The sequence below is a fragment of the Aythya ferina genome (genome assembly GCF_964211825.1).
Source record: "Aythya ferina genome assembly, chromosome: 9".
In the NCBI taxonomy this organism is placed as follows: domain Eukaryota; kingdom Metazoa; phylum Chordata; class Aves; order Anseriformes; family Anatidae; genus Aythya; species Aythya ferina.
This window is the reverse complement of record NC_140305.1, coordinates 4,106,085-4,131,162: the sequence shown is the minus strand read 5'-3', so window position 1 is coordinate 4,131,162 and position 25,078 is coordinate 4,106,085. Positions and strand designations below refer to the sequence as shown.

The 25,078-nt window shown below is 36.7% G+C and overlaps 1 protein-coding gene across 4 annotated transcripts; it reads left to right on the top strand.

Annotated features, from left to right (window-relative positions):
* Positions 1-752: 752 nt before the first annotated feature.
* Positions 753-23,126, top strand: TRPC1 (transient receptor potential cation channel subfamily C member 1). 4 transcript variants are annotated; one of them, XM_084529179.1, is made up of 13 exons: positions 754-1,039; positions 2,551-2,705; positions 4,030-4,131; positions 4,980-5,182; positions 8,643-8,774; positions 9,527-9,722; positions 10,097-10,433; positions 13,032-13,171; positions 15,234-15,377; positions 19,136-19,314; positions 19,466-19,667; positions 20,212-20,406; positions 21,218-23,126. In XM_084529179.1, exons 1-13 carry the CDS (start codon positions 904-906, stop codon positions 21,443-21,445), a joined length of 2,349 nt encoding a protein of 782 aa, XP_084385305.1. In that variant the 5' UTR covers positions 754-903; the 3' UTR covers positions 21,446-23,126. The 4 variants fall into 4 exon arrangements, with proteins under 4 accessions (XP_084385307.1, XP_084385308.1, XP_084385305.1 ...); XM_084529181.1 differs by lacking the exon at positions 15,234-15,377 and having other exon boundaries at positions 753-1,039; XM_084529180.1 differs by lacking the exon at positions 4,030-4,131.
* Positions 23,127-25,078: the final 1,952 nt, after the last annotated feature.

Genomic DNA, 25,078 nt, shown 5'->3' with positions numbered 1-25,078 from the left:
AAGAGAATACTAGGAGCTTTAGAGAATTAATTACTTGGATTTAGAACCATTTGTCTGTTTACTGGTTTGTACTACCTGGACAATAATAAATTAGTAATATTAGCAATAATGTGTTTTCTATTTGTGGTTATAAATAGGGCAAAGAACCTCAACTTCTGTATGACGCTGATGCTGAAGCCAAACCAGTTTCAGTCCTTATTCAGGATCAGCTAAATTCAGGCTTATGGAGGCTTTGTTGCGCAAGACCGCGTTCACTTCTTCAGCTATGCTGCTCTAAAGCACTGTGTTCACTTGCTCTGGCAGTCAGCAAATTATGGTGTGGGGTTTATATTTGATGTTGTGTAATGCATTTCTGTATTGGTTTGTTCCCTTTAAGAGAAAGGAAAAAAAAAAATCTCCTTATACAGTTTTTCAAACTTAGATGAAACCACCTGGCTACACCTCGAAGTAAAGGATTTCCATACTGTACCGGCCTGCCTACCTGGCACCTCTCCCCTCCCACAGCACGCCCACCCCGGCCTTTCTGTCCGTGTCGCCCCGCTTGGCGCTCCCCTCAGGGCGCTCCGCCGAGGCCTCGGGGCGGACCCTGCGCGGGCCCCCCCGGCCCCCAGGCGCGGCGCCCGCCCGGCCGCGCTCCTCCCCGCCCGCTGCCCCTCAGAGCGGCGAAGCCGCCATTGGAGCCTGCGCAGTGCGGCGGGGAGCGGCCGCCGTGCCGAGCCCAGCCCTGCCCTGCCCTGCCCTGCCCTGCCCTGCCCTCCCCCTGCCCTCCCCCTGCCCTCCCCGCCTGGCAGCGCCGCCCGCGGCCGCCCGGCTCCCCCCGGCCGCGCCCCGCAGCGCTGCGGGTCCCGCAGCGCGGCGCCCCCGCGCCGGCCGCGCTCTGATGGGCCTGGCGGGGCCGGCGCCATGGCCGCCCTGTACCAGAGCGCGGACCCGTCCGCCTCGGCCTCGCCGAACAAGCTGCTGGCGCTGAAGGACGTGCGGCAGGTGAAGGAGGAGACTACCCTGGACGAGAAGCTCTTCCTCCTGGCCTGCGACAAAGGTACGGGCCGCGCCCTCGGGGAGCCGAGGCCCAGGCCTCTCGTCCGAAGGCCCCAGCCCATCTCCGCGCTGAGCGGTGCCGGCCTCCCCTCAGCCCCGGCCCCGTGCCGGTGCGGGGTTCCTGCCCCACGGGGAGTTGCTGAAGCCTTTGCTGCCTGCACCGTGCAGGTTGCTCTAGGATGGGCAGCTTATCTGCGTATCGCCAAGGCTCACGAGACAGGGTTCCTATGAATCGCACCCAGAGAGATGGATGTGAAGAGGTTTTCCTTTCTAGAACACCAGGCTTAATTATTTTTAGCGTACTTTTTTTTTTTTTTTTTTTTTTTTTTTTTTTTTTTAATCGGGTATTAATAGTCTTAAATCAAACTGGTCTTAATGTTTTAAAAACATTGGGCTCAAAAACAAGCTTTTGATCGTGTGGCAAATGGTCATGTGTGTTTCGGGACATAAGCCCGGCTCTAGAAGGAGATGTTTCTGTGCAGCCCTGCCTGCTGGCCCTGTGTCTGGGTCAGTGACAGCCGGGGGAGCTGGTGCAGAGCTGGCAGCCAGTGGGCTTCAGAACCTGGTTCTGGCCCTCCCTGGGGCTGCATTCCTTGCCTTCAGACAGCCGTGCTGGTAGCATAGCCTGTCCTGTAGAGCACAGCAAGCCACAGCCTTCTCTCAGAGCGTAAGCAGAGATTTAGGGAGCCAAAAGGATGCACAACAAAACAACATTTAACTGTAGTCTGTGGGGCAGTTGTTTTGCAGCCAGTACTCCTGCAGGCTGTATCTGAAGTTTCTGTAAGTATTCTGCAGTACGGTCTGTCTTTGTCCTGGTCTTCTACGCTGCAAAATAATTTGTTACCCAAGACAAAAATGATTTAAAACTTACGTGTTTGGCAGGAAGAAGCACTTAATATTGAATAGGGTAGGATCTGTACTAGTATGTCTGCACTTACGTCAAATAGGAAAGTGCAGCTTGTGTGCATGTTACGGTTAGTTTTACTTGCTCATCAAACCCGCTACCTTGAATTTGATGACATTGTACCACACCTGCTTTGATAATGTATGCATTAAAAATGGAATGAAACGGAGAAGACTAATGAGGCTTCTTTGAAGGAAGACGCAGATGTGTTTGCAGCACTGTAGAGAGGGCTCCTCTGACGCTATGGCTCCTCTGCACTGAGAGACCTCTGATGTAGTTGACATTTCCAGTGTCTCACAGGGTATGTCTGGGATGTTGCCCCAGTTTTGCGAAGTGTCCCAGCTTGTGTGTGTGTAAGACTGAAACTAAGGGGATTAAAGTACGTCTTGGTGCTTTCCTGAAAGATCTGCCAATGTCTTTAGGTTCCTATCTGATGGGAGAATTCTTATCTACCTGGGCTTCTTAATTGCTTGATGCATCAGTGTCTGTTGTCAGATGTTGCGGAATGTTGTCTTCTTTGATGGTAGCTGGTACTTACAGTGTTCACATGCTTTTATTGCCTTATAATAAACAGAACACTAAGATATGCTCATACGTTGGTGGTGCAGGTGACTACTACATGGTTAAGAAACTCTTAGAGGAAAACAGCTCGGGTGAAATGAACATAAACTGTGTGGATGTGCTTGGAAGAAATGCTGTTACCATAACCATTGAAAATGAAAATTTGGATATTCTACAGCTTCTTCTGGATTATGGCTGCCAGGTACGCAACACATAGATTATTGCAATTTTTAAGTGTAGTCATTAATCTGTTTATTCTATTTTATATAGCTTTTTTTGTTGTTCTTGTTGACACATCATGATATCTAGGAAAATGCTGTCTGTCTTTATAGGCACTTCAGTCCTTTTTTTCTAGTTAGGAATTGTGAAAATTGTTTTCTCTCGCTAATTTATTCTTCTAATGGAATTTTATTGGCATGGCAAATATATACTAACATTTTCAATTATACTAACAAGTCTAAATTTTATTCTAAATGCTATTCCTGTTTTAGATATAATGTGTATGTTATATTCAAACAAAATAAATAGTGTACAGTCAGTGCATAACATTAAAATGTTTAGAATGTCAAGACCTCTTTGGCTCTGGAATATAATAATTTTTAAAATGGGAGCACAGTTAGATGCATGTAGATTCTCTTAGAGGATTTCAAGTTAAGGCAGGCATTCATTTCTTTAGTGCCTTCCTGTAAAACCTGGTCTGTGCTGGTTGGCAGAGGCAGTTTCATACTAATGGTGCTTGCTTGGCTATGCTATACTGCTATAAGCATGCTCTGCTACTGCTGGGAGAGTTTTAGCTATGACAGTTTTAAGCACCTAAGACAGGGAAGGATACTCGTCTTTGTTAGGTTGTTTAATATTGGACAGGGAAAAAAAACAAGCAGCTTTCTTCTCCCCAGATCTCTATTTTAGTGGCAGTAATAAAAGGTGTGTCTCTCTTTTATTTTTAAACATTTGAATTTTCTAAAGTGAATTATAAAGAACACTGTCAGCTGTAGGGGAAAATGAAAACCTATGTAGCTTAACTTCAAAGGTGTTTCAGAAGTAGTTATGAGTCCAGGAAAAAATAGCCGTATATTCATAGCTTTACCACAGAACTAGGAAGGCAGGCCTGAAGTGTCTGATATGTCTGAGTTGTGTTACACAGACACTTGGTTTTAACGTTTTTAGTGGACACTTCCATAGCCTTCTTAGTAACCTGTCCCTTAGAACCTGATTTTCTTGAGTCTCCTATATTGTTGTTGATGTAAAGTAATTTTTGCACCTGGTTCTTTTGCTGTTCATGCAATAAAACAAATTGTCAGTAGTACTATGCTGACTTCTGGAATGACAGCATAAATAGTAAATAAAAAGTATCCTGATCCATGGTGACAGTGCAGGATATTTTATAGTACTTACTTTTAAGAAAATAAAATTAGTAAATTTTAATTTAATACATTTTAAATTATTATTTAGTTTGGCTTTAAATTGACTCTTCATTCTGTTTAAGGTGCCGCTGTTTTTACATACAGCTTGTTTTCTTTCCTTAGTCATCAGATGCACTTTTGGTGGCTATTGACTCAGAAGTGGTGGGAGCTGTTGACATTCTACTTAATCACCGGCCAAAAAGATCTTCCAGACCAACCATTGTAGTTGAGTGTTGTTATTCCTTGGATTTTGGTTGGGGAGTAGGGGGCTGTACATTCTGGGTAACTAGTATTTAAAGCAATGTCCTTAAATGAAATTCTGCATCTCATAAAGTCATAGAATCTGGACATCAGAGATTATTATTATGGAGTCTTTGGTATTAAAGTGTAGAATATGTTGTTTTGCTTTACTGCCTGTAAGAATCCAGTGGTTTTATGCATGGCAAATGCTAACAAATGCCTCAGGAGAAAAAAAGTAGAGTGGTTATAAAATCTTCTGTTGCCAAGAGTTTGCAAGTTAACTAGCAATCTTGACCAGTATATTCATATATTGAGCTTCCTAGAGTTTTCAGATAAACATCAAATCTTCACCTTGAAATTAATCATTTGAAACTTAGAAACTTCCCCTGGCGATGCTCAAGTATGAAACAAGGAGAAGTAGATCAAAGGAGAGAAGGCATAATGCACTGAATAACACTGTGTCAGGATATTTTTCCTGCACTTAGATAGCAAAAATGTTTTTGTTTTTGTTTTTTTTTTTCATCAAAATAGAGCAATACTCTTCTTAATACCATATACGCATATATTGGAAAAGGTAGGCACTGAATGTTAGGTTTTCTTTCTTAATAACTCAGAAACATCCTGTGTCCATTGTTCTTTTTCCAGTATTTATATGAGAAGTGTTTGAATGTTGTTACAATTTTTCCCTCATTTTCATGTTATGAAACTTTAAAAAATATTTTGAAGGAGGAATTCATTGGGAGCACTGTTGAACAGTCAAAAATAACTTGCGTGTGAACACTGTAATACAGCTGCATGTAATAAATTTAGATACTTCCTACATTTTATTCTAGAAACTAATGGAACGCATTCAGAACCCAGAGTACTCAACAACCATGGATGTGGCACCTGTCATTTTAGCTGCTCATCGTAATAACTATGAAATTCTCACCATGCTGTTAAAGCAAGATATATCGCTACCCAAACCTCACGCTGTAGGCTGTGAATGCACACTCTGTACTGCAAAAAACAAAAAAGATAGTCTGCGACATTCCAGGTAAGACTTATGAATTATAGACAATAATGAAGAAGGTATTGTCTTAATTTCCTTGTATCACCTGGGTCTGATTCAGTGTATTTCCTTTTTCTCTTAAGGTGAGCTTTACAAGTGGTTACCTTCATTGTATTGTAGTGTCTGTTGTCATAGGTGGTAGTTTTCGGGGTGGATTGTGCTTGAATTGGCTGGTATAAGGTGGTGGCTTTCTTTCATTTTTGTCTTACATTCTTACTCATTGTACATATTAAGCTAAGTACCTTTTTAAAAAAAAAAATAAAAACTAGTTGTTACATAAACGTTCTAGTTGTCAGTGGCTTGGGAGCTTAGGAACTGTGCAAATAAAATTTTTCTTAAGTTAATTAACAGTGCCTTTTTTTTTTTTTTGTGAGCCAGAACGAGGAGGTGTATAATACTTTATCTTGTTTCTATAAGTTTATATGTAGCATGGATAGATGAATGTAAGCTAAGACAATTTTTTCCAGTATTCTTGAAAGTAGGAAGTTTGCTTGTAAAGGTGCAAATGGGGAAAGGGATTTACCAATCTTAACCATATATTTTATCTGGTTAACTTGATAATATATTTGAAGGCTGAATGCAATTTAATTTATAAGAGTTTGGGGAGGAAAAAATGACCAACCTCAAAGGTTATGAGTGGACTGCACTCAAAATGTACCATTAATTATTGCATAATGACTTTGGTGCGTGTCTCAGTGACTAAAAAAAAGAAGGGAAATGATAGGATGATTATGCAGATACTACAAGCCACCTTCTGGTACCTGTGATAGCAACATCCAGCTGATACCATCCTTAACTTCGATATGAGAAAAGCTGTCAGTGTATCCCAAGCAAATAAACTTCGAAATGTTTGAGAGATCCATCCTAGTTTCAGCTACAAGTTAATAGATTTTTATTTCAGTCTTTGGGAGCTGTGAGTTCTGAGAGGGTAAAGCAGATGCTTTTCCTGAATTTTCTGTAATCCACATAGCATTATGAATCCCTCTGCAAATGACCTAGCAGTAATTGTGGTAGGAAATTGAGAGGGATGTTCCATAAAATACACAATAAGAAATGTAGTGACTCTTTGCTCTTATGTTATTCAAACTTGAGTCAAGCAGAAGAATTATTTTTCTGGTCTCTTTGCTATTTTATCGATTTTTATTTTTTTTTTTATGTTTACATGTTGCTTATTGTTGCTATTTAGCTGTATCCAGCAATCTGGAAAGAACCTGTTCTAGCTTAAGGAATTTCAGTCCTCTAAGAACTTTGGAACATCCTTTTTCTGTTTTTCTGTTTGGATAATGCTGATTTTTCAGCTGACAAGAAACATGAAACAATGGAAAGGGGAATAATATTTCAAGAAACTGAATGTGGAGAATATTAGTGAGAATAGTAGAAAATGCAAGACTGTATGTATTTGTCTGTACCATATGTTCTTTATTCTGTAATTGTTATTTCTTTGTGCCAGCCTTAGGAGAGGAAGAAAAAGTCTGCTTAATTTTTTCCTTAATATAGTTTGTGTTTTTCTTAAGCAACAACTTCAGAAAGGCCAGTCAAAACGTATGTTGTCATACTTGGATGCTAATTATCTTGTCCTTGTTAAGGAGTTTGAAAACCTTACTGGGGTATACCTAGTTGCTGAGGCAAAGCAGCCGAGTCTCCCAGCCCCTGAGAACTTGGGCTTTTCGTATGGCATCTGTGTTAGCTAAAGTCTTGAAGGGGACGTAGACGTTTGATAGGGAGATTTTCTACAAATGGAGAAGAGCATGCACTGTGCTTTGTCTGCTTGGTGAATGTTGAAACTTGATTTACTTTCAGTTTTAAGCAAATGATAATTTAACCCTACTGAAACAGAAATGTCATCTCTTGGGCTCTTTTGATGTGGCATTATTTAGGAAGATGGCTGTGGGCGGTGGTTGACTCAGAGATTTGAACAGCTTTAATTAGAATTGCAGACTGAATGGTGTCATTTCAGTTACTAATCCTACTGGACCACCTTCGCAGCCAGAGGGAAATGGTGGTAAGCAATTTGGAGGATGAGGATTATGAAAAAGGTGTGGCAGAAACCGGAGCATTGAATGGAAGAGAAGCTCCTGGAGTTGTTCATGGACTGGAGATGGCAATGGCTTCTTAAGGGCTGGACATCCAGCTGGTTCTAGAGGCTCTTGGCCTGGGCTCCTGAGCACAGCTGAGGACTGAAATTAGTGGTCCGAGGGTCAGCACAGCCTCCCTCTCGGTCATTTGCAATATCCTTAATGAGGAGTCTGCATCAGAACTGCATGTGAGCCTTGTGCACCTTAAGAGACAAATGTGGGCCATACCTCTAGTGAACTTACATTCAGGGTTCTAGATGCTTGAAGTTCTACCCCAAAAAGAGACTTTTATTTTTGTTTCATGCCAAACTAGTTTTCTAAATTTTGGCTCTATACTGGTATTACCGATTTTAAATACTGCTGTCATGCCAGACGCAGGTATGTTGTGTGGTGTCATCTAAGACTTTTAATGTGTTGCGTTTCAAAATTTGTTTTTATGAATGTACACTGAAAGTTGCTGGTAGCGAAAATCCTGCAGAGGATTTTACAAAAAGGCTGGGTACTTACTTCAGGTATTTGAGTTAGATGACACATCTCTGAGCACAGTATTCTCGGGAGATGTAACACTAACGCTTCAAAAATAATACTGTTGTGCAAAATAGAACTGGTAACCTGTCTAAAATATCCTGCTTCTGGAGTGGGGATAGAGTGCTCCCTAACTCACCTCCATTGTGGCCCACCATTTTGGGGTTCCTCATAAAGGAATGAGGAACCCCAAACATTTCTGAGTTCATGCAAATCTCGTTTGCTTTCCATAGAATTCAGAAAGCTTCTGGCACAAATCTGTTTCAAGTGAGGAATATTTTGAATCAAGGATGCAAGTTCTGTTCTCTTGTGGATATGAAGAAAGTGTACAGACTTTTTGTTTTGGCCTTCATGGTCTACCTGGGATAATTCTACCTATCTGAAGCAGCTGAGATATTAAGGCTCTTGCTATCTCTTCCCCACTGTTTTTAATTTAGTTTGTTCAGATAGGGAAGTGAAGCATTAAAGGTAACCTTCTCTCTTATTTCCTCTTGAAGAACCATGAGAAGTACTACGTAACACTTAAAATGTCAATATTTTACCAATAGTATTACCGTAATGGACGGCCTTCTGCTGATGGTAGTGGAAATAGCTAAAATAGTGAGAAAAAGAAGAGGAAACTGGTTTGGTAGCTAACTTGTGATACTTAGAATAGTAGAGATTCAAAGTATATTTGAAGGACAGTGTTTTTCATGACATGCTACATTTAATTACAGTTTCTGTCTTTAGGAAGGCCCATTGTTTTGTCTTGAAGCTGTTTTATGCAAATTTTTGAAATAGCTTCTGATCTGAGCCTGATAATAAAATGAAGCATCTTCATTTTGCATGCTGTTCTTTTGTCACAGGTTTCGTCTTGACATTTACCGGTGTTTGGCCAGTCCTGCTTTAATAATGTTAACGGAGGAGGATCCAATTCTGCGAGCTTTTGAACTTAGTGCAGACTTGAAAGAATTAAGTCTTGTTGAGGTTGAATTCAGGTAGGAATTGGAAAACACCAACTTCAATACTTCTGTGAAAAAATATATGTAGAAGTGTGTGTGTGTGTGTGTGTTAGAAAATGCTTATTTGTATTTTTCTTTCGTAATCGGAATGTTTGATCTGATAATTAGGTATAATTAAGAAGTTATATAAATTAAAATTCCTGTAAGGGGTAAAATGCTACCTTCCTACACAGCATATGAATTATACTTGATTATCTTGCTTAACAGTTATAGTGTTACCGTTTTGTGATACAGCTTGGCACTGAAATGTACTGCGTGCCATATGAGACAAGTAAATCATGTGATTTATTTTCTTGTGTTAACTATAGTAATAGTCAGTGAATAGACCTCAATTTTCAGATGCAATGAATGAGGCAAATCCCAAAATATCTTACCTTCCCAGTGGGAAGTCCAAATTATGAGTTAAAGGTATTGTATTTTGTGACTGCTACATTTTCTCATCTCCTGCAAATAATTCCAAGCCTTAACTGTTTATATGGAATTTAGGATATAAATAAGAATTCTGTAAGTCTGTTTCACAACTTTTTTCTCCATAGTGGAGTTGCAAACTACACTCAATTATTATGTTACATAGAAACCTACTCAGAGTTGTCTTGAGAATGCTTGGATCTTTAAATACGACTTTTTCATTTGCCCAATATACAATCCCAACCAAAATGGATAGTTAATAAGCTAAAGGAAAGTCTTGTTTTCAGTGTAGTAGTTTCTACTGTTTCTGTGTCTTTCAGAAATGATTATGAGGAGCTAGCTCAACAGTGCAAAACCTTTGCTAAAGACTTGCTCGCACAAGCACGGAATTCACGGGAGCTGGAAGTTATTCTGAATCATACATCTAGTGATGAACATGTAGACAAGCGAGGATTGTTGGAAGAGAGGATGAACTTAAGTCGCTTAAAACTGGCAATCAAGTATAATCAAAAAGAGGTTTGTCTTTACTGTAATGTGGTCGGCTTTCCATGTTATATTTTTTAATGATTCATTTAATTTGCCGATTAGAAATCAAAACGTAGTCTTAACCTGGAAACGATTAAAATTCTGGATGCATAATTCAGGCTTGGTTGCTGGCTTTAGAAAGAAACTGAAATAGTGAATGCTTGTAATCATAATTGGCCCATAGCTCTTTTATTGTCTGTTGAGAGAATTATTTCTACTTAATATTTTTCCTATTTCCTGCACATTGGTGGTTTATTATAGCTTGAAAATTAGTTTTAATAATGTAAACTAGTAATCAGTATTAAACAACCTGATATCCTGAGATTGATTTCTCATTGTTTTCTTTTTTTTTTTTTTTTTTCCAGTTTGTTGCTCAGTCTAACTGCCAGCAGTTTCTTAACACTGTGTGGTTTGGACAGATGGCAGGCTATCGACGCAAGCACACGTGCAAAAAAATTTTGACTGTTTTGATGGTTGGAGTTTTCTGGCCAGTTCTGTCCCTGTGTTACTTATTAGCCCCTAAATCTCGAGTAGGTCGAATAATTCACACTCCTTTTATGAAGTTTATTATTCATGGAGCTTCATATTTCACATTTCTTTTATTACTTAATTTGTACTCCCTCGTCTATAATGAGAATAAGAAGAATACAATGGGGCCAGCCCTTGAGAGAATAGACTATCTTCTGATAATATGGCTAATTGGTAGGTATGATGTGAGTTGTATGACAATGGCTGGTATCGACTAAACAATAACTATTTGTACTACCTCTCAGAAAACATCATGTTACTCATTACTGCGAAGAGCAAGCTTCTGTTGAGCATAGTGTTACAGGGGGGGGAAATGTCTTTTGAGGAGAGAATGTGATATGTTACCACAATCTCTAGTTATCACAGAAGGTGAAGTGTCAGACAGAATGCTGTAGGACCTAACGGGAGGAAAGTGAATTTTACTTCAGAAGGACAGGTAGCATTTGGAGTGATGCAAGTGAGATTCAGTTGTGCAGTAATGAGTGTAAAAGCTGTTTACCTTCCTAGATTTGGAATGTTTTTAAATTCTGATCTATAACAGTAACAGTGATGATAATAGCACAGAGGAAAGCAAGTGTACGTTCCTCAACTAATTTTCTTTGATGATGAAGTTGAGGAATGAATTTAGTTCTGACATTACCTAAAGTTTTTAAGATTTTTTTTTCATGAACAGGTAGTATTGTTTAGTATGTAGATGGTTTAATCACTGTGAGTCAAACATTTTGTGCTTCTAATCAGTAAACGATATAGCAAGTTTTTAATTTATTCCACTTCTCTTTTCCAGTATTGCAACTTTACAATTCTGTTAGTTATTATCACCAGTTATCATAACTGTACCTGAAATGATGCGTGTTAATTCTGCTTTATGCAGTAGAGGGAGCACAGGTATAATTTTTGTGGATTAGGTTCCTCATGAACTTTTGGTTGAAAAATCATTAAATCTTTTTAAATGTTTTTGTTTGTTTTTGTTTTTAAATTAAAATTTGATAAATAAAATCCTGGAAACTTACACTTTAATATGATGTAAGTAGATATATATCATTTGGTTGACTGGAATTTTGAAAAGCAGTGATAGAGTTGAGAACACAGTTTTTTTCTAAACTATTTTTCTAAACAGTTGTGGGTTGTTTTCTTTGTTGATGATGATTACTGTAATTGTTTAGCTATATTAAAACTGTTAAGTAGTTCATGCAGATTTTTGAAATCCCCAGTACCCCCACACAAACACATGTGGGTCTTAAAAGAAACGAGAAGGCTTCAGAGCACAAGAAAGCATTGCAGACTCCTTCTCTGTTTCAAGAATCAGTGTGATTTAGACATTCTGTTGATCCATCAAATCTAATGTAGATGGAAGGTGTGTCATTAGGTGGGCTTGGAAATCTTAATGAAAGGCTATAGAGGCCTTGTTTTCTTTATGTAATATTTTAATGTGGACTTCAGGTAGGATTAAAATACTTCTAAATAATCACTGTCAAATGATCGCAGCAGAATTTGTAATGCTTAGAGGTAGCAGCAAGTTTTGCGTTTTACAATTAACATTCAAAAGCACAAATACAGTAAGTTTCCTTTCCAAATAGTTGAACCTAAATCATAAAAGTTTATTCCCCAGCAAAATAAAGCAACAGAACTCAAATTACTGTTTACATAAATGTAAGATCTACTTCTCTGACTCCTTTTACTGATTCTTTAACAAATTCAGTGTGAGATGCATAAATCTCCCTTCTTCCTGGTTCAGCATGTAAGTCTTTCAACTAACTGTGCACAGAAGAGTTTTTGTATAATACCATTCAACATTGCTGTAAATGTGACTGAACAAATAGTCATACATGAGTATCTTTTTCTTTTTTTTTAATTTACTTGATCTTGCTGGGCCAAGAGTCTAAGTTGCAAAGTCATAAAAGCTGAACTAATTCTAACAGTTTTTAACTACTAGTAATATATAGGCTGCTTTTCTTCTTGGCCTAAATATAGAGGCTTGCATCTGAAGTACTCACAAAACCATAAATAAATGATTATTCATAAAAATCAAAGGTGCCATTATATTTCACCTAACAGTCCTTTCAAGTTTTATAAAAACATCATCCCGTAACAGACCTTCAGTTAATAAAATTCTCAGCAATCATATCTTTCTGTACAGCCAGAAATGGTTAGCAGTGGTAAAATTCAGTTTGCTATCAAGATCCTGAACATTTGTATGTCTGTCACCCTAACTTAAACTTTTCATTTTTTGCAGTCTCAAGCTGTGGTTTATTTTCTCTACTTGTTATATAATATCAATAAGGGCAGGAAATATTTCTACTGACAGTTTGGATCTTCTTAGTAACAGTTACTGAGCTGATTGTTCTTAAGGAACATTTTATAATACATACATACAAAACGATGTGATGCTTTAGATAGTAATGTAATGGTATACAATGCTTTTGGAAACAGGTGAATACGTTTCCTGTAGAAAAAAAAATGTATTCTGGACTTCTGCCTTTACTGAAGTTGACCCTTTATATGCTTTTTCTCATGTTCATTGCCTCGCATGCTATTTTTATCAGAGAATGTATTTCCTAGTTTGGAAAGTAGGTTAAAAATATGAAATATTTTGTTACCTTTTGAGTAGTGCTTGTAAACTTAACATGATTTTTTGATTCCTTTCTATTTGCTAATATTTCGTTTACCATCAAAGCCAGTCAAAGTGCTTTACTTGTAATAGAGAATCTACTCAGTGAAATAGTTTGACTTCTAAGCCTTTTTTTTTTTTTTTTACCTCTCTTCCCCCTGCAGGAATGGTGTGGTCAGATGTTAAAAGACTTTGGTATGATGGTTTAGAAGACTTCTTAGAAGAGTCCCGTAATCAGCTTAGTTTTGTCATGAATTCCCTTTATTTGGCAACTTTTGCTCTGAAAGTAGTTGCCCATAACAAGGTGAGCACCCATCTTCAAAGATCTGAAGCTCCTGAGGGCAAATATAGAAGCTCGATTCTTTCAACAGAAAATAGAGCTCACGTTTGAGATAGAGACAATAGTAAAAAGGATTAAAAGTTGATTTTGATACTTGTATGTTTGATTCTGATAGGAATTGTATGTATTTGATGAGCTAACAATGGTTTGTTTCTGTAAGATCTCTGGTCTTGGGCCTGGCTTTCCAACTTGAAAGAGAAGTTGATAGGGAGTTAGAAGATGTCAGCCATGTAGACAGGTTGAAAAGGGAGCTAGAAAATGCATCAACACAGCTCTAAGTAGTCAGGGACCCCAAACAGGGTTAAGAATCCTCTTACTGTGAACTGACTAGTCTTGCAAATGGCTAGATTCTCATTTGGGGAAATCTCCCCATGTAGCTCCTCCAGTATGGCATTTCAATTAGTGTGATTCCTTAGATCAGTACTGTGCAGAAAAGCTAGCAGCAGTAAGCTCTGTATTTAGATTGCCCAGCATTTTTTTCTTACAGAAAGGTTTGGTTGGTTGGTTTTGGTGACATATGCTCAAACATTATAGGTGGTTGGTTTTGTTATTTTTGTGGTTGTTTGATTTTTGTTTTTTGTTTTTGTAGTAGGGACAAAAGCCCCAAGGCTGTAGAAGAGCTTGTGTTTTCTCTATGAAAAACCATCTGGTTTGACTGAAGATGCAAATTTTGAATATGATCATTTCCATTCTGTTGCGTGTGTTTTAAGCTGCACAGCATATGGCAAGCTGCCAGAACAATTGAACATGAATATTTTAGCAAAATCCAAGCCAGTGCAGTAGCACCATTGTTTTGTACTGCAAACTGTGAGTTGATAGGTGTTCTGGCAGTTGGGAAGAACTGGACCGGTTTGTTTCCCTTGCAACCTGATTTTTGGCTCATTTCCTCTGTCCTTATATAAGTGATTCAGGGGCTGGTAATCATTTGGAAAAGAAAGCTTTGTTTCTGTTTTTGTTTTTTAAAAAAAAAAGGAAGAAAGAGAGAATGCTGTGTTGGGCTGTCTTCTGAACCATTTGCTTTGGAATCAATGCATGTATGTAGGAGTATAGCAGTTCCTTTGCTGAAATTAGAGCCCTTTGTTGCTAATTTAAGTTGTAACCTTTTTGAAGATGCAGGACTCCTGTCCTATGTAAGAAGCACATGATGATTTTTTTTCAAAATTTATTGTGTATAAATTATTTAGCAAACCAAATAAAAATGCCTGTTTCACATCTTAGCTCCATATTATAGACACTGAAGCTGTAAGAAACGAAGAGGCTTTGGAGCAGAAGGATTTGTACACATGCAATTGCAATGCATAAAAAAATCTTTGTTTCTTGTCTTTGTGCGGCATACTTTCAGGCAAGTCATTTAAAGCAGCCTTCTGTTCCTTAGCTTTAAGTGTCCATTTTAAGACTGTTGATAATATAAATACTGAATGTTTCCGGCCAAGCTAAAAGTTGGGGATCTGTGGGTATTCCATAATTAGTTGAGTAGTACCTAGTGGATATACTTCACAGGTGTATTTATACCAACATTTTATTTACATCTTCCATTTTCTGTAGTCTTTCATAAATCCCTTGAGGGAACCCCATGTCCTAAGTCTCTCTAAATCTTTCTAAAACTGGTTAAGACATAAGCTAGTAAGTGTGATTTATTTTTTTCCCAGCAGGGTTTTAATATTGTTTTTAACTGAGAACTACTGCGCTAGTCACCGCACATGTTTATAATAGCACACAAGTCCCTGTTTCCACCAACCATGCAAAACAGAGTGGAAAGGGAAGCAGAACAGAGGAATTTGCTTAGCATTACACAAGTGAGGAGCTGAATTTAAATTCCCTGTCTTCTATCTCCCTCTGGGATGTTTTTTAAAATGCCTTGGTCTAAAAAGAATGAGATATCTGAAAGTGGTGCTCCATCTGTCAATCATATATGTTCATTTCTTTTATGCTATTACCTGCTTTGGAGGTAAAAACAGAGTGGTGCATTGGTGCATTTCTGTATTTATAACGTAGATGACATCAGTTTGTTCTTTTTACATTGCAGTTTCATGATTATGCTGAAAGAAAGGATTGGGATGCATTTCATCCTACATTAGTGGCAGAAGGTCTTTTTGCTTTTGCTAATGTTCTAAGTTACCTACGTCTGTTCTTCATGTACACAACCAGTTCTATTCTGGGACCGCTCCAGGTGAATATCATTACTGCTCGAGAAAATATTAAGTGTGATCTTAATCTTTTCTTCTTCTTCTCTCTCTCTTTTTTGTTTTGTTTTTTTTTTTTTTTAATTCCCCTTTTAAAATGTACTGGTTTGGATGGGAAAAGGTAAAAGACGGGAAGACAGTGAAGTTCACTTTATAATTATTTTTTAATAATAATTGTACATATACTGTCTTTTTGTTCTCATTTTTGTTAGCTTATATATCGTGTAAGTATTTGAAGCTTGAAAACTGCAAGGTTAGTTTTTTCCTGTAAAGTTCTATGGAAATGGTAGCCCTAACATCTTATCAGTAAAAGATAGATAAACGAGATGTGTAGCACTAAGGAATAATCAAAAGCCTTTCTGTTTTTTTATCATCTCACTGAAGCTGAGTGTAAATAAGAAAATTACTTAAAACAACAACAAAAAAAACAAGACTATTGAAATAATCATCATCTACTTCTAGCCAGTTACAAGAAAGAAACACAGGTTTCTTACTTCTTTCTTTGAATTTGCTTGGAGCTTTCCCATGCGTAATAATCACATTTTACTTACATAATACATTTAATTCAATGATATGGAGGGGTTGGGAGCACTCACAGTCACCTATGATGGTGGAACACTACAGACTACAGCAGTTTGTAAGTTAAATATGGGGTGTTTTTTTCTTTGCTTGAAGTTTGGTTTTAACGCTTTTTTGTGGAAAGCATTTGCTTTTCTTGTCCTGACTTGAGAACAGATATAGAATTTTCAACTGAGTTTATGCTATGCTGTATTTTTGTTGTTGTTGTTTTAATTTGTTTCTTCTTTTAAGCACAGATACAATCATGTTAGTAGGTTCTTGGTTCTATTCTTTATTTTTAAAATTCAGATAAAATGGATGGCTTCGAGGGACGAATTTGGCACTTCACAGAACGTCTAGCATGTTGCGGGTAGGAAAGAGGACCTGGGCCAATACTAAGTCACCACACTTAAGATTCAGTTACCTTATTTGCTCCTTTTTAGATTAAAAGGAGGAATGCAACTTTCTTCAAAATATTCTGAGAACAGAAGTCACTTCTTTGTTCACTGATACATACCGTGTATGGCAACGTTTTTTTCTGGTCTGCTGTTTAGCTTGAGTCCTCAGTGCTGACTGGTTTTGGTATTTTGCCAGACTAAAGCCCTCACAAATTGAAGCACCTGTTTTGCTAAAGACCTAACTTACTGAAAAAAACTTCGTATAGATGTACTTCCAGTTTTTTTGGCCAAATCAAGATTCCTGGGAGATTTCTGACAACAAATCTGATCACTTCTCTCTTCTATTGATGTGGTTTTGTTTTTCTGATAGTGAATGGATTTAGTTAATAAAGCTGATTGTCAACATCAGTGTTGTGTTTGTAAGTGTTGAGTGAAGAGTTGCTTGGAATAAATAGAGTAGTCATTTAGTGATTATACTGATGGAATTTGTCCGAAATCAACGCTTTATCTTCTCTCCTAATGAACAGAACAGATTTTAAGAGCTTATGGCAAGTGAGGACGATCTGAAGGGATTCTGCAAGAAACATTATCATTACTATAAAGCCAGGATAAATGTTTGAGAGTAGCATTTTTTAAAACTCTTGCTTTGCATCAAGAGCTGCACCAGTGGAGACTCTATAATAAATAATTTTGGCTCACATCACTAGGTCTTGTATCAAGGCTTCAGGATCTAGCTGAAAACCTCCACTTAAAGGTTCAATTCCTAGTTTTTAATGATTTGGAGTACTTAATCTTGCTATGGAAATAATTATCTTTTAGAATACTCTAAATAATCATTTCAAAAGAATAAATAATTGCTTCTTTAATTGCTGTTCATAAAATCGTCATTTAATGGGCTTTAAAAAGAATGCTCATAGTGCATGTAACCAATTTAATAATGCTGAAAGATGTTTTCTTTTTATTTTTCTTGTCCTTTTCTCTAGGTATGTTGCTGTTAATTATTTTTATATTTTTTATTTATATTTTTGAATGGAAATGTACTTGCATACTTTAAAAAAAATAAGTCTTGATCTTGCAGTAAGCATTAGGCTGTTGTACAAATTGATTGAACATTGAAATCTCTCCACATTTTCAAGAGGTTCACTGTTTAATGTGCACATTTATTTATGTGCTAGATCTTTCACAAGTTTTTTATTAGGAGCCTATGTTATGAAATTTTCCAGGTAAATAAAAACAGTCAACAGTCACTCCATTCAGTGGCACACTGAAGGTTATGTTATTCCTGTTGGCCAGGACAGCTTGTGCAACAACTCTTACAGTATTTTCTGAAAGTAGGTCACAAAGTTCAAATGGTGGTAATCAAATATTGCATGGTAACCCCACAGTGTGGGGGGGAAAGGAGCTACTGTATTCTCTTGGCTGCTAGAGTTATTTTTAAGCATTCAGTTACTTTATTTACTGACTAATAAAACTTGAGCTAATACAAATTTATAACTTCACTCTGTGGTGGTTTTCTGTTGTTTGGTTTTTGTTTAAGTTTTGGGTAGCTTGCACTTCTTGTACATTCTTGCTTCGGCTTTCAGCTGCTTTGCCTCTTTTGTATGGGACTGCGAGTCAATTAAAAGTATTTTTCTGTTTATTGAAAGCATAAATATGATAAAATGGTATGATGGGGATTGATTCATCCTCTTGACTAAATGATTACTTGTAATTATTGCGTAGCTGTGCCTTGTTGCATGTAATCTTTAAGTCTCTGTGGCAAACTGCAAAGAATGGTAGAGAATGTGCTGTGCTTCACGGGTACTTGGTGAGTCTCCTGCAGCACGGGAGGGAGCAAGAGCTGGCAATTCATTTCTCAGTAAACTTGTACTTAAAAAACCCAACCACTGTTCTGGACTGTGATTTGGTACAGATTGTGATTCGTATAGTATTAGGATATGCAGGATTTCAGTAGTTTATATATAGGAATAGATTTATCCAACCCCATTTTGTTTATTTGCATTCAGTATAATAGTGAATTGGTCCCTGAAGAGGCTTGTAGGAAGAATAATTTAAATGCTCTCAACAGTTTATTTTGTCTGTATAAAAAATGTTGTTTTGTTTTTGTTTTAAAAAAATTCAAGGTCTTTCTTTGCATAGGAAAAATTCCAAAGTTAACTATTTTTTTGCGAACTTCTATATAGGGTATTTTGAAATGGAAGCTAATTATTTGAATTTAGTGTCCAATCTTCTGTACTTCAAAGCCTTCATTTTTTATGTGGTTATGCACCTACACATTGTGTATATTTAAAATCTTACATAAAGCATACAGTGAAGTAATTCTGTGTTCTGCAGATGGTCTTTGGTACATTATTTTTGAGAAGTGGTCAATTACAATCCCAAATGTTTTGGTGGAAAAAAAGGTTCAGTTCTTCATTAAGTGTTTTCTTAACTTCAGTGACTTCACTGTGGCTTTTTATTTTACTTTCTGTTATGATAGTTGTGTTCAAATCCATCTCATCTATTGCTTTTATCTTTTGATTTATGAACACTTGATTATCAGTAGCATTATGAATACAGCATAAGAAGTATGTATTATTGAAAGGTAAGAACATATAACATAAATTTTCTTGTGAATGCAGTTGTCACTGAAAAATGGTACGAAGATAACTCCCAGTTTTGTTATCTCTTTAACTTAAAAATATAAGATGCTAGAATATGAACAGATTTTTGTTATTGATTGGAGTGTGAAAGAAAGAACACAAACAATTACGCATTTTACTAAAACAGGGAATAAATCTATTTTACAGATTTCAATGGGACAGATGCTGCAAGATTTTGGAAAATTTCTGGGCATGTTTCTTCTTGTCCTGTTCTCATTCACAATTGGACTGACACAACTTTATGATAAAGGATTTACTGTAAATGAAGAAGAACGGGACTGTGCAGGGATTTTCTGTGAGAAACAGAGCAATGACACATTCCATTCGTGAGTTGACATGTCTGAAATATATCTGTATTCTGGCCCTTAATTCCTACTAATGAAACAAAACTGGAATTTTTCACTGAACTTGAATTTTGCATCAGCTGAACTCACTTGATTTTTGCTTTACCTAACCATTTTTTTTTTATTTTTGCAGGTTTATTGGCACCTGTTTTGCTCTGTTCTGGTATATCTTCTCACTAGCACATGTAGCGATCTTTGTCACACGCTTTAGCTATGGTGAAGAATTACAGTCATTTGTGGGGGCTGTTATTGTTGGTACCTACAACGTGGTGGTTGTGATAGTATTAACTAAACTCCTTGTGGCAATGCTTCATAAAAGTTTTCAGCTGATAGCAGTAAGTGGTTTCTGATTAATTATCAATAATTGCTAGCCACATCTTGGATTTTATACAAATCTCTTGCTACAGTGTGCAGACTAATCTGCAAACTTCCATGAATGAGCTGTAAACTCACAAGTGACATTTTTCCATCAAAAATGAAGTTTTTATTTGCTTTGATCCAAATAAAGTAGATAAACTGCATGTTCACATAGAATAATCAAAGCTTTGATGCTCTGGGAATTGAAGACTTTCTTGATTCATTGCTGTTCAAGTCAAGATGCTATTCTTCTTTAGGTGTGGTACTTACAATTTTGGTCATTTAATGTGGAGTTTAATAGCTGAATTTTCTATTTAATCCACAGTATATGGTGAATTCAATAGATATATTTCATATTTTGATTATTTATTATTAATGTAGCAGACTGTATATTAAAATGCTATATAATAAAAATTAAATAGTGGTCAGTTATTAACATAATTGAAAAAAAAACTATATTAAAAGAGTTTAAATATTATTATTTTTTGCTTCTGATCTCTGTTAATGTTTCTGGTGCTTTAGAATCATGAAGATAAGGAATGGAAATTTGCTCGTGCCAAACTTTGGCTTAGCTACTTCGATGACAAATGCACACTACCTCCACCTTTCAATGTTATTCCATCTCCCAAGACTATCTGTTATCTCTTCAACAGTCTCAGTAAATGGATCTGTTCTCACACATCAAGTGGCAAAGTGAAACGTCAGAACAGCCTTAAGGTAAGAAATGATTGGGAAAATTGTAGGCTCTGAAGCTGGAAAGATGCTGCTTACTAAAATGATTCAGCAGATTGCTGTATGAAGCTGCCTGTCACATGGTGAGTGCTACTGAGATAATTAAGAATTACAGGATAATGTGCGTTGCATCCAAAATATAAACAAATACATTTTAGCTATTTCTACTTAAGTAAGATTCTGTTAACTTAGTTTGGGGATTTTCAACCCCCATCCTTTTTCCAACCCCCACAATTGCCCCAGCAGTAGTCTAGAAGTGTGCTTTGATTGAAAATTTAGAATAACCACAAGGAAATACGTGCTAATCTCAAAAACAGTGATGTATGCTTTCAGGAAAGTAATTTGCTTGTGACTTACTAAAGAAGTTTCAAAATAAATAATTAGGTAGGAACACTGTAGCTTCTCATTTTGGGGACAGGGAGGGGATTCTTAAATATTTTTACTGTACCCTGTAATTTTGTATCTTCTTGCTGTTAAAAAAAAAAAAAAAAAAAAGAAAATAAATTCAAAGATTTGACAGAATATCAACAGAGAAGCTCTAGGGATTATGGAACTCACAATTGCTCATAGGACAACTACCAAGCCAGGTAGGTTAAAAATTTTGTTTTGCTGGAACAGCAGCTTATCATTTAATTTAAATTTTGCTAAGAGTTTACACATATTGTATGTTTGTGCACATCAGGGTGTGTATATAGAAACACTTCCTTATTTTGTTCTATTCTTTCTCTGTTTGTATATAGGCTTTAGGGCTCAAAAATTACTTTTGCTTAAGTAAATGTGTAATATTTGTTTAAAGGAATGGAGAAATCTGAAGCAGAAGAGAGATGAGAATTATCAAAAGGTGATGTGCTGCTTAGTCCACCGTTACTTGACATCCATGAGACAGAAGATGCAAAGCACGGATCAGGCAACTGTAGAAAACCTAAATGAATTGCGGCAAGACTTATCAAAATTCCGAAACGAAATGAGAGACCTACTTGGCTTTCGAACTTCTAAATATGCGATGTTTTATCCAAGAAATTAAAGCCAAAACAAATGAGAAGTGTCCATCTTCAGATACCTTTAGGTGAAAGTGTTAATCTAATTCTGTTGCAAGACTAAATTTAAAAGGAGATTATTGCACAACAATACCTTTGAAAACGTTTGCATTAGTTTCAGCTAGATGAGGAAGTGGTGGAAATAAATGCAAAAATGGTTATAGTAATTTTCTGATGCTCTTAATCGTAGTGTGTATATACAATGTATATAGGATTTTTTTTTAAATGTTCCTCAGACTGTGGCTGTCAGGTGTCAGAGCTTCATAATTAGCACAATATGTTTATTTCTTCTATTTTTGCTGTTCCTTTTTGATACTTGTTTTTTCAAGTTGTGTGCGAAGGCTTTTTAAAACAAAAATCCAGACGATGTTTATTTTTAATAGAAAAGTTGGATATAGAATAATAGAAAATTTCCAACACAGTTGGAAATAATGTTTGACTGTAGGTTACAGTGCATGTGAAGGCTGTGTGGCTCTGAAAGAGGCAGTTCTAGTGCCAAGTTTTGTAAACTATGCTGACTGTGTACTGACATTTCTAGAACAAAGAAAGAGAAATCAAGACTCTTCTCTTTCATGGGAACGTTGAAATTTTGGGCTCAACAGACCAAATGTTTCTAGGACATTTATGGTTTTACGTAAGACAATCAATTCCTGCTTGGATTTTTCAGCAGTGCCTCATAAGTATGTTTTACTATGTATATTAAAATCAGCAACAGGATTTTAAAAGTAACCTATGAAACTTTAATGTCTACTATTTGGGGGTTTTAAAGTCTGATTATTTGAGTTGTTAAATACAGTGATTTAATAAAAATGAGGTGGAGCGTGAGTGCTATTGTTTGCAATGCTGAACGGTTCCACTGTGAAACACTACACTTCTTGCTGTGAGAACATGCATTGTATGGGATAGATGTAGCATGGAAGGGTCTGCCTTAGAGAGATTTTACCCTATTTTAAACTTGTTTTTCCTTCTTTTAACTGCAGTTGTTGCGAAGTTGAAACTTACTTTGTGTGTGTGTCAGGAGTATTCTGTTTTGTGAACACATCCTTTGACTTAGCTTACAATGGACTGTAAGGGCTTTGTGGATTTTCTGTGCTAGAGGGTCCTATATGATTTCTATGCTTATTAAAGTTCAAGTTGACAAATTGTAATTGAGAAATGTGAGATGCCTGTATTTTTGATTCTGAAATAAGTATATTTATGACAGTTAAAGGATTGATCGAGAATTTTACTGTTATGATGGTGCTCTTCTAAATGGTCTTACGTCCAGAAGGCGCAGGTAGCCATAATGGTCTTTGACTACAGTTGATTTTCAGAGGCTGATAGAGGGTGAAGGCTTACATAAATGTTTACTTTTCTTAAACTAATTCTTATAAAACTTTTTCTCGTAAAGGTATTATATTTTCTGTACTATGAAATTATCCATATCTGAACTAGGGTTTAATATTATGCTTCAAGACTTACTTCTTCAAGTATAGAGGCATTTTGAACAGTCTCTTTTCTTTTCATGTGAATGAGAAGCTAATCTCTTGTCTTCAAAGCAGAGAGGATCACTGAATTTTGTATTTGGATAGGGATCTCATGTTTGAATAATACACCAACATAAAAACTGCTGTATGTTATGTATATCTGAGAGAAAAGCTAACAAATAAAAGCTCTTTGAAAAATGTATTAATATTGGTCATATTTGAAAAATGCTATGTTAGGTAACGTATTGAAAGTAATTGCTTCGTCATGTTAAGATAGGAATTCTAAGGAATATAGCTGCTATTAATGTTGTGTTTTTTTTGTTGTTGTTGTTTGTTTTTTTCCCTTTTACAACTGTCCTTATAACTACAAATTCATTTACCTGGTTTCCTGCTGTGACATGAAGCAACATCTGAGCTAATTCTGAACAAGCTAGATTGGATCCTACATATGCAGTGTTAGCTGCTTGGCACTCAGTTCATGATGATTAGTTCTTCTCAGAAGGCCGGGTATGTTTATTGATAACACTGTGTTGTGCTAATGCAGCTATTTCTAACCACTTCTGTAATGTGAAATAGTCACTCAAACCTCACAGAATTCAAGGCAGCACCTCTTTGAGGTTTGGATTGAACCTGTGGGTTCCAGATTTTTTACTTGCCCCTGAAACGCATACATACAAAGAGAGAGAGATCTTAAGTTGTTGTTTTTTTTGTTTCTTTCTTTCTTTCTTTCTTTCTTCTTCTTTCTTGCAGTACATTAGGTGTATGACACTTTTCATCTGTGCCTTGTTTGAAAGCTGTTACAGGCTTCCTAACTTGGATACTAATCAGTAAGGATTGGTTCATACAATATAGTTCATTTTCTATTATTCTTCAGATTTTCCTAGTTCAAGTATATCAAACATTTTTTTTCTAATTTGGCAGTTTAATACTGGCCATTCCAGAATGTCAGGGATCTGAGATCTCCCACAGAACACACACAGAACACTCATAGAACAGTTCTGGACATGCACAGAGACAAAATTTTATGTCTGTGATACTTAAGTGCCAAAGGTTACGCAGCAGCAAGATGAGGCCAAAAAAAATGCTCCAAACAGTATTCTGGGTCTTGGTTTAATCAATTTTAGTTCCTTAAGAGATTTAACTGCAAATACGTGGTATGATTTCATCAAACTGTTGATTTGTTCTTGGGGACAAATACGTCAGAAGGTTAGCCATGGATGGACGAAATGTCTTTCTGAGTCTACTGAAAAATGTTAATTTTTCTTTTGTGTTGATGTCAATTTAATCAAGGCAACGGTAGCTCTAAGACAAATTTAATCTTTCTTTAACATCTTGTACATGAAAACTGTCATGCTACTTCTGTTTACAGCAGAAAGGTCAAAAACATTCACTATGGAAAGTCATCGTATTTTATTCTCTTGGTAAAATATTTTTTAAAATCATTATTTCTGTTGGAGTGGTTTCAAAAATTATATCACTTTCAATGTGATAATTGTGTTACATAATTTTACATGTTTGCAGGTTGGATTTCATATGCTTGAATTTTACATTCACTACATCTGCTTTCAAAACCTGTTTCTTTTTGGAAGGTTGTTAACTTCTGTTTTGTGTCTGATTCTCACATGAGAAAACTGGCACTGCGCTGTGTTTCTTGAAGCGCTGGCTCTTGTTTCCTGTTGCAAGGCTACCGCTTTCAGCACTTTGATTCCTGTAAGGGGCCAGTCAGGCTTGAGTCTTCCAAACTGGGGAGTGTAGCAGGAGGAATCCATTTAGATTCCATATGCAGTGCGCACAGATATAAAAGGCTGTATTCAAGTGGTCTTCATATATTCCTTCTACTGCAACACATTTGTCAGTCCTCAGAAGTATGTTACATGTATTTGCATTTAAAATGTTAAATAGAATTTGGATTTATATGTTCTTTTATGAATGAAAAGCAATTTGCTTTTTTGAGAAACAGAAAGGTGTTCAGACTGGAAAACAAGCTGATTTTATGAGAGTGTTGAGAAGACCAGGCAGGCAGGAGCTTTCCCTACCTACCGTTGGGGGGAGAAGGAGCAGGCTGCTAGACTCTTCTTGCTGCACTGAAAAAAGTTACGTGACAGATGGTCGTGTTGTCATAAATAAAAATAGATTATTGTAGTCGAACACAGT

Bases quoted from the DNA above. Each gene is read 5' to 3' on its own strand.
- TRPC1 (XM_084529179.1), top strand. From the start codon at position 904: ATGGCCGCCCTGTACCAGAGCGCGGACCCGTCCGCCTCGGCCTCGCCG. The intron at 5,183-8,642 runs GTAAGACTTATG...CTTTTGTCACAG, and splicing joins GATAGTCTGCGACATTCCAG to GTTTCGTCTTGACATTTACC. The intron at 20,407-21,217 runs GTAAGAAATGAT...ATTTGTTTAAAG, and splicing joins AACGTCAGAACAGCCTTAAG to GAATGGAGAAATCTGAAGCA.